The sequence below is a fragment of the Lagopus muta genome, chromosome 2 (genome assembly GCF_023343835.1).
Source record: "Lagopus muta isolate bLagMut1 chromosome 2, bLagMut1 primary, whole genome shotgun sequence".
Taxonomy (NCBI): Eukaryota; Metazoa; Chordata; class Aves; order Galliformes; family Phasianidae; genus Lagopus; species Lagopus muta.
This window is the reverse complement of record NC_064434.1, coordinates 9,594,731-9,609,128: the sequence shown is the minus strand read 5'-3', so window position 1 is coordinate 9,609,128 and position 14,398 is coordinate 9,594,731. Positions and strand designations below refer to the sequence as shown.

At 44.0% G+C, this 14,398-nt stretch overlaps 1 protein-coding gene across 1 annotated transcript; it reads right to left on the bottom strand.

The window, feature by feature from the left end:
• Nucleotides 1-977: 977 nt before the first annotated feature.
• On the bottom strand, nucleotides 978-13,700 carry LAPTM4A (lysosomal protein transmembrane 4 alpha). Its single transcript, XM_048935082.1, has 7 exons — nucleotides 13,496-13,700; nucleotides 7,307-7,427; nucleotides 5,061-5,137; nucleotides 4,855-4,977; nucleotides 3,240-3,335; nucleotides 2,245-2,343; nucleotides 978-1,753 (listed from the first exon to the last, which is right to left on the bottom strand). The coding sequence occupies exons 1-7, from the start codon at nucleotides 13,592-13,594 to the stop codon at nucleotides 1,679-1,681; spliced, it is 690 nt and encodes a 229-aa protein (XP_048791039.1). The 5' UTR covers nucleotides 13,595-13,700; the 3' UTR covers nucleotides 978-1,678.
• Nucleotides 13,701-14,398: the final 698 nt, after the last annotated feature.

Below are 14,398 nucleotides of genomic sequence, written 5' to 3'. Positions count from 1 at the left end.
GAAATGGTTCAGTGGTGCACTCTGCAGTCAGGCTGATGCTGGGACTTGATGGCCTGGAAGATCTCTTCTAACTTCGGTGATCAATTCTTCCAGCTCTCCTCCAAAAACTTGTATTTTAGTGGTCTTTGCTCTTAAAGAATCTCTCAAGAACTCAAGCTCTCAAGAACTCAAAAACTGAGCGCACTTACAGGACACCAGTGTGCAAAGGTAACGGGAGAGGCAGGGTGCAGAAGGGCAGCACAGGACGTCCATACACTACTGCAGCACAAGGTGCTCTCATGGATGGCATTTTAGGTAGAAATTAAGCAGCCTCGTGCTGATACGTGGGAATGACCAAAAGCATTTTCTTAAACAGCAAAGCAACAGGAAGGAGGTACCTATTGCAGCTGACTGGAATAACCAACAGCCTGCCTGCCCCTTTTCCCTAGTTTAATCACAGATCCCTTTCGTCTACCATGGTAGGAAGCCAATTCCTCTTCAGATGTATCAAATCAGTAAAATGTATTTTCTGTTACTGCAAAGGAGGAAGAATAGAAAGATCTCAATTTCATCTGTTTAAAAAGAGAACAGTACTGAATGTATGGCATACACCCAACAGCTCTGGACATTCTCCAGTGCAAGTACTGCTCTAGTCCCACTGGGTGTCTGTCCTGCTCTTAACATCTGACCTTATCAGGCATCAAATTTGCCCACAGGTCTGGAAGGTTTGAGTACAATTCCCTTTACTCAGCTTATATAAGTAGCAACCAGACAAACAGAAGGTCACTGAGTCGTTCAACTGCAACCAAGGCTGCAATATGAGCTTGTATACTGAAGGGAATCCATGCTTTCTATACAGAGGACTTCTGCTAGAGAACACGGATCAACCGCTGAACAACACCATTCTCAGTCAGTGCCATACAGACACGGCTTAGTGAACCTGCCTGCAGGGCACTGAAGGACTTCAGCATTTAAAAAAGAGGCAGACCAATCCAGGCTACTGGTAAACATTTCATAAAAGATTTATTTAAGTATCATTTATCACAAAGATGAAAATACGTATAAGATTAGGAGCATGCAACCATCATCTACGTTTCTATTTATTCCCTTGCATTGACAGCACATTGTAATACAAGTCCTGTGCCAACCTCGCTTCTTCCTGAAAATACTATGTTTCAGGACATAGGATAAAACAAAAAACCCACAGTAAGGTAACATATGAGAAAAGTGCAAAGTAAAAAAAAAATTCATGTATATACCACATTCAAACCCCTTCCCCTCCAAAAACCAAATAAAGGCAAACTGTCATCCTGCTGCACAGATTGTCTTTATGATCTACTTTACAAAAAATGAATATAAATTAAGGGCACAGTCCTGCAGACACTTATGTTTGTAGCTAACTTGAATCACAGATGGGCTCAGGTATGGTATTAGGAAAAGCCACTGGTTAGTCACACGCAGAAGTTCCTGCAGTAGAAGGCCCTAAGGCAATAAAATGTTTAAAAGCATTAAGGAGAACAAAAATTAAAGCAAACAAAATCACTCCCAGATGAGTTTTGCTTAGTAAGTTTCTATCAAACATTTTAAAACAGTTTGCTCCTAAAGTCCTGAATATTTCTATTACTTAAGCAGTTTTGCAAGATTGAAAGACAAAACCCCCAAGGAGCTGGTACAGGTGTGAACGACCATCCAGGGTGCTTCAGGCAGGTATGTAGGGAGGTGGAGGCTCCTTCTCAGGCATCTTCACTGCCATTTCGTAAGTTGGCAGAACGTACTGAAGAGAAAACATGTTGAAGAGATTAATGCAGAAGGCTGAGGGTACAAAAAGCCCAGAGTGAAATATCTACACACACCCACTGCAATTTAATTCTCTGTTGCAGGCTGATGTAGGAACCTAGCGATGCTTCCAATGAGCTGACATGAGTGACAAAGTGAAAGATGGTGCACAAGCAGTTCACTGCTGGGCTCCCCTAGGCCATTAGTTCCACCCCACTGCCTCTTGGTTTTGCAAGCAGCAAGAAGGCTTTGATAGGTGCAGTCAGAAAGCTTCCCTCAATTACAAGAAAACCCACCAGATTCCTCCCTGTAAAGCCCTCCTGTTATGTGCTGTGAGAACGCAATGCCAATCTACCTTAAACAAGTTAAAGCAGCTGATATTAATCCTCCCATTCTTTGTTCAGAAATCCAGACAAGACATGTAAACATGGATGCTGTGCTTTTCTATTCCAAAGTTAATTTCTGATTCCCTTCACAAAGAGGCTTTACCTGTGGAGGTGCTTCAAAAGCAGGGTACACTGCTATCTCTGGCAAATTTCTGTTGCTGATGTATTTATAGCAGTTCCATACACAGTTGATTAGATACGCCTGAAAGAGGAAAGATTTCTCTTTTTAAAGACCTCATATATATTAGCTGATTCAGAAACTAGATGCTAGATAACTGTTGTGTGACAAAAAGGAGCAATGTCCATTGACATACAGATACACACATGAGGGATGCTGCTTATTAGCAGGTGTAGTCCTGTTTAGCCTTGCTACCACAGTGATTCAGGACAGGATGAGCCCCACAGATCTTAGCAAAGGAATTCACAATCGAGCCACTTCATCTGCGTGCCTCAGAACTGCTAGTCAAATTGATCCCTAACTGGCTTATGCTTCTGTGCATCTCAGTCCAAACTTGCTTGCAGGAGGAGGACAGGCCAACAGCACAATTCCACTTACCCAAATTCATGTTATTATTTGTCTAACCACATGCAGAAGAGAGAATGAAGCCTGAGGCACTAAGGACAGGACAGCACAGCAGAGCAGCCTGATGTTAAGCTAACATCAGCTGCTGCAGAAGGACACACCGTCACGCTCTGATGACTGTACTTCATCTTTATGATTAATCTTTATACTCCTCGCACCCTGGTTTATTATGATTAAGATCTTCAAAGTTTTATTTAAGTAACTTGCATGCAACAATTCAATATTATTTCATAAGCTTATCTATAAACATTATTTCCACATATACAAAAAAAAAAGGTATCTGGGGTCTTTGTGCTTTCCTGCTCCCTACTAAGGTGCAAACATGCCCCACTGCAGGCAGCACAAATTCATGGGAGACAACAGTACACCACATGCATGACTGGAGTTGTGTCGTAACTGAACATCCTAACAGGTCAGCAATTGCACTCCAAGTTAATTCAGTATGTCTGTATCTACTGATAGCATGTGAACAGAGCAACTCATTAAATGGTCACAAGTTTAAAACTGTAACTTACCTTTAAAATGATAAATAAAGCAAAGAACACCAGAACAATAAACAGAAGGCAGCTGGAATCCAGTGAAAGAAGATCATCTTTGTAAGGGAAATCCGGCTAGTTAAAAATAAATAGGGGGGGTAGAGAGAAATGGAGGAGATGAGCACAAACAGTACATTTATAAATATCAGACACCCACACTCCACCAAGTCCTGCCTAAATTATCCTCTCAGAAACAATGAGAAATTTACTCTCTCCTTTGCTCCTTCTTTACCCTCTCGCAAAGCAGAGCTTTTATCCTGCTTCTGTCCTGCAAGAATGGGTCAGTGCAAAAGAGAGCTGTAAGGAAGCAGTGTACTTTCTGTCATTTTCTCTGTCTTATAGTAGGACAGACATCCATGAAATTTCCTTCTGAGCAACTGCAGCACAGCATCCATACAGGTCCTTTACTTGAGAGGCCTTCATTGCCTTAGTACTAATAACCTCTTATCAGTCCAACCAGTTATGTTATGTCTGCAAAGCAGAAAGCAAGAAGAGTTGACTCCAAACTTAGAAGAGGAGCCAAAACACAGCAAGGAGCTGCTGCAAATTTCACTCTCTTCTCCCCTGACCACACTAACAGGGCTCCTCCTCAGTATTCATTTTTAAACATCTGCTTGCACAGATCTACACACCAGCCAGAAATAAGCTTGTCACCCAACTCAATTGCTGGTATATCCAACACACTGCATCTTTTCACAGTTAAACATAGGCAGCATTAATGAACATTCTGCTGCTGTTTCCTCAAAGTCTTGCTGAAAAGTGAGAACAATACAGGATGTAAAAAAAAAAAAAAAAAGAACCCTCAGAACCTCAGGCTCCATCCTATGATGTTGTAGACTCTGCATCCATCAGTCCTGCCCTATACTGACTCTTACCCTTCCCTCTCACCCCAACCAAATAAGAGTTGATGTTTTTATTCTGCAGTAACAAACGTACCACAGAACCACATTATTCAGCTTGCAAAATCTTTGTGTCAAGTGAATTAAGCACAAAGAGTTTAAACCAACATCTCCCCTCACAGATACTTCTCTCCTCCCCTTAGGTTTCCATTTAGGGAGAAGTTACAGCATCAGTCCTTCCACTTCTGATAAGATCTCATGCTCACAACCACCCTGTCATCCCCTATGGCTGCTGCAGTCCAAATTACTCTTTTTTAAGGAGCTACAAGGTCACAATTGTTTGAGTTGGAAAGGAGCTCTCAAGGCAATCTAGCCCAACTGCCCTGCAATGAACAGGGACACCTATGGCTCCATCAGTGCTCACAGCCCTGCCCAGCCTGAGTGTCTCCAGAGATGGGGCCTCCACTACATCTTCAGGCAACCTGTGCCAGTGCTTCACCACCGTGACTTAAGAAAACTCCTACATCTCCTCTCCTTCAGTTTGAAATCACTTTCCTTTGCCCTACCACAACAGACCCTGTTAAAAAAGCCATCTCCTTCTTTCTTACAGCCCCCCTTTAGATAAGGAAGGTAACTATCAGGTCCCCCCAGAGCCTTTTTTCTCTGTGGAAAATAATTCAAGTTCTTGTAGCACTTATCAAACCAAAGTTCAACTTCAGACGAGAGATACTAACGCGAGCTGGACAAACACTTACCAACTGATCCAAGTAATCCTTGATTCTTGGCAAATAGGTTAAAGAACTGATTGCAACCAGACAACTGACCACAAAGTCAAAGAGTTGGTAACAGAAAAACGGGATCAGCCAGCCTACACGGTGCTGGAAAAGAAAAAAGCCATCTGTAAGGTATTCAGTTAAATGTTCAAATAGCAACTTTAAAGATACAGACTGAGTATACTTACAGCAATTGCACCATAGACCATCATTGCACTGATTGTGAACATGAGGAGGGAGATAGCAAAGAGAACGCAGGCATTTTCTGCATTAAAAGAAAAAACAATTTAGAGTCAATCATTACTTCACGTTAGCACACTGACTGGTACACAATCTCTATACATAAAACAGTTGAGAGGGAAATCATGGTTATCTACACAAACTGGAAGCTGCAGATTTGAGTAACTCAGTTCTTTACTAAGAGGAAAAGGTTTGGCTCAAGAAAACCAGCTGGAAAAAAAAACAAAAAAGGCTTTACCTTAATCAAAAGCCTTCATAAAGCTCAGACATACCAATTAGAAGCCTGACATCGTATAATTGTAACGCAGCGTAACAATGCTTATTTGCAGTATGTCAGTGCCCAAAGGATGCGGGTGATTAATTTTACTACTGGAAAGACTCCAAGTGAAGTCAGCACAACGCCAACCTTTCTGCTTAAAGTGCTTGGGTTATATAATTTGGTCACTGGCAGCAGGAACTGCACTGCTGCTTAAGTACCAGTAAGGAAAACAGGAAATCGCCGTGTGGAAGGTATCCTATTATTTGGGAGAAAAAGCAGCTGAACAGAAGCCAAATGGTAGCAGAATCCAGGACGCCCATGGAAGCTGAATGATAAAGATCCCCCCTGAGCAACACAGTTAGTGATGGCAGAAGCACAGCTGCTTTCCACCAGTTAGATTATATTCACTGTCCTACAGCAAGCACAGTTGTATTTTTAAACACAGAGAAAGAAACCAGCTCGAGCCTATAGATGTTGTAAGCTCCTGATTTTAGCAAAGCTGAAGCCAAACTCCCGTGGTTCAACATGCTTGAAAAGAAATTATCTGCAACTGATCTGAAAATCATACCACATTTGCATACCTAACTCATTATGAGATAATAACTACACACATAGATGGCATCGAGAAGGCCCTCCTGAAATGCACTGTCTTCATCAGAAATTGTGAATGATAAACAAGTGTTAAACTCATACTGACAAATCCTTAGAATAGAATTCACACAATAGAATTTTGATCGTGCAAGAGGGTGAAGCCCCTCTGTAGCCACAAAACCTTGTTTGCTCCTTGCTCCTGCTCCCATTTAACTACTAACATACATGAGTTATGGCTACAGATGAGAAGCCAGGTCACGAACAACTCGGCTTCAAGCTGCACGTTAGGAAACACTGCTTCTCTGCAAGAGTGGTCAGGCAGTGCAACGGGCTGCCCAGGGAGGTGGTGGAGTCACCGACCCTGCAGGTGCCCAAGGAATGTTTGGGCATTGTGCTGAGGGCCGTGGTTTAATGAGAGCTATTGGTGATGGCTGGACTGGGTGATCCTGGGGGTCTCTTCCAACCTTGGTGATTCTGTGACTGTATGATAACTAACAAAGACTGAACTGGAACTCTCCAAACCCAGACTTGTGCTGTACTATTCATCTTCATACCAGATCTTGCTAAATTTCAGTATAACAGAAGACCTGACACATTAGAAGTGCCACTCAGCATATTCCTGCACACTTAAAACAAACCCAGAACTTAGTAAGTATGTACACAAGATTACATGTCACACTGGAGCTAAGAAACTTGGTCACTGAAGATGAGAGTTTGACACCAATTCCCTTTGTGAGCATCATACAGTTCATCTGTAACAACAAGCCAAAAACTAGGTTTAATTTTGCTCTTTCTGTTCTATGCTTTCTGTTGTTTGGTTTCTCTCAAAATTTGATGTACAGAATAAATACTTCCCTGAAGTACTTCATAGTCTGATTTTCTCTCTTAGAAAGATACTGTGCTTCTCTTTCAGTAGACTTCCAAGCCTGTAGACTGTAGAGCTCTTTCCCTACATTCAGGAAGATCAACACAAATTCCAAGAGCTTCCTAAAAATAAGCTCTATTTCTGTTTTACTGACCCAGCAAGGACACCAAATGTTCACAGAGAAAGCAAAGTACTGATGTTCTACATTTACTGAGTGTTGAAGAAGGCTAAGAAACCTTTAGAAATCCTGCTGTTCAACAGGATTAGGAATAACATGAAGTAAAAATAATATTCCACTAACCTTTTTACACATATAGCAGACCTGAATTACTAGTAATTCAAAAGACACTCAAAAACAAACAAACAAACAAGGAAATCATTTTTAAAAGCTGCACGCCTTCATGATACACCATTGCAAGGCAAGTACACTATGACACTGCATTTTTGTGTTTAATTGCATGGAAGAGCTATGCACCTACCAGCCATCCTCTCAGAAGCATAGTAGTTTCCAATGACTTCATACTGGATATTAACAGTTGGCACTACGTTTGGATGAGTCACTTCTACAGTCAACAAGATGCCCATCAGCAAGTTCACCACCTGAAAAAGATCACAGTTTCCTGGGTAAGTTACTGTAACAGCTCTGATCATCTTCACAACACCAGTAAGCTTTTCACTTCAGTGAGAAGCAGGCTCTTTGCTTTGCCTATTGTGAAAATGCAGGAAGGGAACACAGGACAACTTAAGATCAAATTGCAAGCTAATTTAGTTAAAGCCATGCCCCCAAAAAATGCACTGGATTAGCTTTAATGAATTCAAAACGAAGTAACTTTGCAGATGAAGAGGATGGAAGAGCTCGCAGTCATTCAAACAACACAGATACTAATTGATCAAGGCAGATCTGTGAACTGGAAATAGTTAAAAGAGGCAGGAATGAAAGATTACACTGAGGGACACAATGAAGCACATTTGGAAGAGATTTTGCTTCCTACAACAACTTGAAAGGCAGAGGTAATTTAATACACAAATAAGGTACTGCATGCTACTCTTCCAAATGGTGCTAGGGTAAGGCAGTACAAATGGATGTGCAAAGGGGAAAATCCATGCTACAGCTCACATCCTCAGCTGCAGCTTGCTTCCAGCCCTCCCCATCCCTCCATGTTACCAGTTTACAGAAGCTATGGAGAACTGGCTCTCTCCTACCTAGAACATTTATTAAAACCTCCTCAAGTCTTATCAGACAGGCTAAGCAAACAAATAGTGAAAGCTGAAGAAATCTTGCATAAAGGCTGAACTCCAAAAATCCATAAGCATTCAGCACTTGGCTATATGCTTACCAGCACTCCTCCTTACTGTCAAAGACTGCTCCTGCTCCCCTGTTTGGTACAAACCAGAAATGCTTTCAGTAAGGCTCAAAGAGTCAGAAGTAGATTAAAGCTCTGGAAAACTACCTTCACAGCATTTATAGGCTGGTCAGGATTTACAGGGCATAGTTTTGGTTCTTACTACCTGGAGAGATAGGCCAAAGAAAAAGGTTTCCTACTAGAAACCTTCGCAGCAGTATTTCCAAGCCGCAGCCATTTCAGTATTCAGCATCAGTATTCAGCACCAGCAGCAGGATCTCTTACAATTAGCCTCCAAAAGAGGCAAAGAGCAAGAAAAAAATAGAAAAGAAAATCCCACACAGTGCCCCGCAGTTTCTCCTAAGATTATTTGCCAGAGATTTCTTCTGTTACTGGCAGTGTTCCAGGAGCCTGCGATGGCAGCAAAGGCAAATCCATGCACAATACAGAAGTTTCCTTACATTAAGTAAGGCAAATAGTTTGACAACATTTAAAAGGAGGTTTAGCTATTAAGGTTTAGAGATTAACACTTACACGAAAAGAACCTTTCAGTGAAAGGTGGCAGTGGTGTAAAGCACTGCCATGGCATCGTGCATTAGGAGAACTTATTAGGCACGCCAGGTTCTCCTTGGTATCCTTGCTCTTACGCCTTAGAAACAGCAGCTGCTAGGAACTGGCACTGAGTTTGCCCACCACTATCTTCCCTGTCACAATACACTGATGTTTCCCCTCACGAGTTTGCCCTGTAGGAGACCTACTCATCTGCCACTGGTTTAATGCTCTGACTTTGTTCCACCATCACTTGGAGGTACAGAACGTGATCTTTTCTCACCCTCATTTCCTCCTCCTCTATTCTGCCTTTCTGCTCTCAATGCTTTTTCAAGCTTTTTATTTCCTTCCTCTCTGTGAATGAATCAGAGGTATCAACCTATGTTTTGGAAAACAACTTCTTTGGCTGTATTTACCCTTATAAGCTCACGTCAAGTCTGGATATCTGGTTGCTGAAACATTATTTTCTACTTCATAAAACACAATGAGACTTGTTCAGTCATAGCCCATTCACTTACTGTTTATACACCATCACCATTTTAACTCGAATAGTGATTAAGTTCAGACTGAAATGACTTCATTGCTGAGTTTAACTGCTGCGACAGGCTATCTGCCTGCAGATAAGGGCCAAGCAGCACTTGCATTAACGCAGAAGTGCAGAAGAAATTTTAGCTGTCAGTCTGGTCTTTAAAATTGAAGGCTTTAATGCCTTCCCATTGCTACAACTGCCACTGTTTCGGTTTTCCTTCTACCCACGGTCCTGATTTAGCATAACCAACTCTTAGCGACATCACCAGTTAAGTTCAGAGTATCAGAGCTCAGCCAGAAAGTGCAAGGAAAACGGATTGGCTTTTGAATGCCCCTGGTTTGCTACATGAACAGTGTGGTTTGATCCTCCCCCCCTCCAGCCTGGATCAGAGAGCAAAAACCAAACACCTCTGCTAATTAATACGGCAGGGCTTCCACTGCTGCACTGTTGCTCTACTTGAATCATACACAGCACTGAGCAATTCATCATGTACAACATATGGATTTATATTAAGTTACAAACAACTCCAAATAAGGTATCCTTTCAAGCCCGAGCCTGCATTTTAGCTGCAGCCATTGCTATTCCACACAAGCCTGATAACAGCAAAACCACAAGGCTCATTTCAGCTCCACAGTCAACGCAAACAACAGCCAGAGCTTGGATTGCAAGGCATCTTCCAAGTTTTAACAGAACCCACTCACCACAAATAACATTAGAAAGTCATTTATTACATTGCCAGCTACTACTTCAACCAGGTAACAAACTGAGGTTGCACGAAGACATCTCCAGGGGTCCCTTTCAACCTCAACCATTCTGTGATTCCACACACAGAAATATCAGCTCCCTGTACGCTCAGAACTCCAGAGACTGAACTGTAATGAGCATTAGCTTTTTAATTACTGAGCTCTTATCTCCACTGTATATATTTAATGGCTAATCACGCACTGCTTTGCATCTCTGGAGGCCTAAACATGAAATGTAGGTTTCCCCCAGCACTCTGAGTGCTTACAAGACTTAAAAACAATTCCTACTTGCAATCTGCTTACACGAGCAGGGAAATAAAGTGAAGCTGCCTTGCACAACTACATTTCCCCAGCTTTCTCTTAGTTTCCCAGTACTTTAACACATCCTTGAAGAAACAAAATGAGGTAGTTTCTTGGCAGTGCTTTTCTGTGTGCCTGTGGGTTCTTCTGTGCGTTTTAGTCCTGCTTTTTCTTTCCCCCCCCGATCTACTGAGAAAAGCATATTTTCAACAGGGTATTCCACAGCTTCCAGCACTATTATAATCCTTCACATTTGGAAGCTGTGCTCGGAGAAGAACCATCTCCAGAGATGCTCCTGTTATCCAGTAGCACTCGCATCATTTTGATTCCATCGCTGAAGTTTCCTGCCAGAATGAAACAGCCGCTCCCTCCCAAACAATGCTGTTACTTTCAGGCTGTTTATTGAATTCTGATCCAATTTTGCCAATGCAGCGTTCATGTTTCCGGTCTCTGGAAAGCACTGTGCCTAATAAGAAAGTTTACAGGAAGAAAAAAAAAACTTCAAAGCCACATGTTTGCAATTACGAAGCTGGGAATAGGAGGTTTTCTTTCCTTCCTACGCAGGACAGCAGGGAGCATTATAGAATAAATCAAGCTAAACTAGTCCTGAAAATTAAGCATGGTCCTCTAGAAACGGTCTGAACTCAGTTTTCCACATAAACAGCTCATCTGTTTATCAGAAGCAGCAGCAGCAAGCAGACTGCATGTGCTTAGAGCAGGCGGGTGTGTGACACGGCACCAAGAGCAGGCATTGGAGATAACGCCACTGCTCTCCACAGACTGACAGAAGTACACCTTCAGGACAGTAACATGTAGCTGCTTTAATAGGAGGTGAGTTCATCTGATACGAGATTTTAAAGTATTTGTATAAGCAAAGAATCAGAAAAAATGCCTGAAGTGTTACATAAGAACAACGCATATGTATTAAAAGGCCCAACCTCTTATCTTACTAAAACATCTGGAGGAGATTGCTACAGGACTCCATTTTATGGTTGCTATCAAATTCCTCCAGGGGTGCACAGCACGAGAGCAGCATATCCACTGAATGCAGGCTGGTGCCAAGGCCTCAGCCACACCAACCTACGGCTGGACTGCATATCCTACCTGCCTCCTAAGAAACAGGACATTGAAGTTCCCCCTATCTGTCCCACCATAACTTACAAGCAGATCATTAAATTGGTTTAGAAACATTTATCACCAGCTAGCGTCTGAAAGATTGAAATTATAAATAAATGGCTTACTAATGAAAATGTCCAAACAACCTGACGTGCCTTAACCCATTTATGCATTTGTTTTTTAAGGAAAAGTTTCTCAACAGAAAGATTAGTTTTATTTTCACTGTCTGAATTGTTATTAGATGTCAACACAGCTAAATAATAAAATATATTTTGATTTAAAGCATCAGGCAAGGCAAACCACCTAAGAATTCACGTTAAGATCCTATTTCAGCTCAGACAGCTAACAGAACAGACAGTCAGCACCTTTTCTCAGCTGGCATCTCAGAGGAAACCAAAAGAAACGTTTTCAAAGGATTTGGTAGGCTTATAACAAAACACAGCAATCAAGCCCCTCAGCAGCACCCAGCTATCCAGAATTCAACTCTTTTTAATTCTAATAGCCTGCAGTCACACGAGACCACAGGACACTCTGTCACCACACCAAGGCCTTCCCAAGTCTATAAGCACTGCGGTATATCTTTAGATTTAGAGAGGATGAAAAGGGGTTGCACCCATGAGCTAAGAATAAACAGCAGCTCAGAAACACAGGAAAAAACTGAGTGCTACCAGGCCAGGCGAAACAGAAAGCAGAACCACGTCCCTCTGAGATCCTGGGTTTCTCAATATCCTGCTACCAGGAAGCAAAAGTGTGGAATGCAGTAAGGTACATTTGATTCATAACAACATGAACAACTCCTTACGAGCAAAGGCTTACACTTCTACTTGACACAGCAGATTGATCAACTTCCAGAAGTTTCACAGCGTTCCACAACAGGTTACATGTTCACTACAACAAAGGTCTTTGTTATTTTATATGGACTTTGTACGAATTTTAGAGTGAAATCAGTGCCAGATCATCTTCCCTATTCTTTTTTGGAAAAATAATAATACCCCTTCTTCTAGAGTTTTGCTGCATTTCTTACACCCTGCCCCACTTTCTCCAGTCATTCTATCATTTACCAGAACACTATTGCTGACAGTGGGGGAAAAAAAAAAAAAAAAAGAAAAAAAAAAAAAAGAAAAAAAGCCAGGCATCTCTCAATACTCATGAGAGACCATGAACTCGCTAAACTTCAATCCCCACTATTTCTGCTTCTGCCGAATCAGTTTGTGTGCATGCCACGGCATAAGAACTCAGTTTTTCATTTTTACCATCAGGAAAAGTGTGAAGGTGCACATAGTTTGGTTACAGCTCTGGGAGAACAGAAAAGCTGTGATGCAACCTGTTTACATCATCCCCACATTTTCCCTGCCCACGGGGGTAAGAGGAAGGAAAGATGAGGAAAGAAACTGAATAAAAGGGAACTCTGCTCTGTGCCTTAACTCGTGGGTACTGTTCTCACGTTTTTACTTTTTTAGTTCCCCACTTCAGTTCAAAACAGTCTTTAATCCCTCAGCTTCACCACTGCAGCTGTGCTGAGAGCTGAGGGCAAAGGACAGCCGAAGCTGCTCAACGTTCACACAGCACCTGCCTCTCAAAGGCTACACACCACTCGAAGGCACACCTCTTATCGCTTTATTCCCCACATGCCCCGAATTCCACCTTCCTCCAGCTCTTCCCGGCCAAGGACACGCTCAGCACTGACTGAAAGCCGCTTCTAAGCCCCCAAGGAGGGGAAGAGGAACGCTAACAGCTCAGCTGCCACGGTCTTCAGTCTCGCTGCACTTTTCCTCACTACGGTGAGGGACGTCGAATGCTAGGCAACACCGGGAGGGCTGAATCACCTCGGGAAGCCCACGTTGCTTCTCCCACACGACACGCACACACGGGACAGCCGGCGCCCACACCGCGACCCACGCGACACCGCCCGCCCCAACCGCACGCGGCGCCCCCCGCGCAGGGCGCATGCGCGCTGCCCACCCTTCGCCCACCGCCGGGCAACGGCCGGAGCCCCGCGCACGCGCGCTGCGCTCAACCGGAACCATCGCCGCCGCCGCTACCGCCCCCCCGGCGCCCCCCCGGCTGCCCCCCGCGCCAGCTGCTCACCATGTACCAGGTTCCTAAAATGATGGTGCCGGTCCGCACATGGCAGCAACCACAACAACGAGTACTGTAAAAACGGTCGCGGCTCCGCTTGAACGTCATGCTGGCAGCTGCTCCGCCGCGCTCGCTCCGCCAGACGCCCTCCTCCGGACTCGCCACTCGCTCTCTCCCAGCACTTCCCCTCAGCTGAGGGCCGTAAAACCCCCGCTCGCGCGTCACCGCCTCTCCGGCCAATCGCGTGTCGACAGCGGGGGCGCTGAGGGGTGTGCCCGAGGGAGGGCCTACGCGTCGCCGCGGCAACAGCGGATTGGCGGCGCCGCGGACCAATCGCAGCGCCCCGAGTGCAACGCCCTGCCGTTCACCTGCGCGGCGGCGGGGTGGAGCTCACCTGAGGCGACGCGCGGTAGGGGCTGTCCGATGTCCGCCATATTGGGGAGGAGCCGCCCGCCCCCCCTCACCTCGGCCCGGAGGCAGCCTGGCATGGCGGTGGGCGTTGTGTTGTGTTGTGTGGGGCTGGTGCCTGGGGTGCTTCCTCCTGAGGGCCAGTGGGGGCGGCCGTAAAACATTACGAAACCAATTTTGCAGACAGCCCTTTGTTACAGCCCTTTGAAAGGACAGCGAAGTCACTTCAGTGGATCTCGGAGCACCCAAATCCCACAGATTCCACTGAAATTCAGTTAGTACTTTGCGATTCGCTTAAACCTTTGGCTGTTCTTCCAGAGAAAATCCTCGTTATTCATGTCGTGCGTTACATGGTGAGAGGATGCATGAGCAAAGTGCGAACAGAAGAGGTTCACGTGCTTAAATTCTGTATGAGTTCCACGTCCATGTACCTGTGTGGTGACAGCACTGCTAGTCCCACTGAAAGCTGCAGGTGCTATTAAGCATTGATTAGAAGTAATGTAT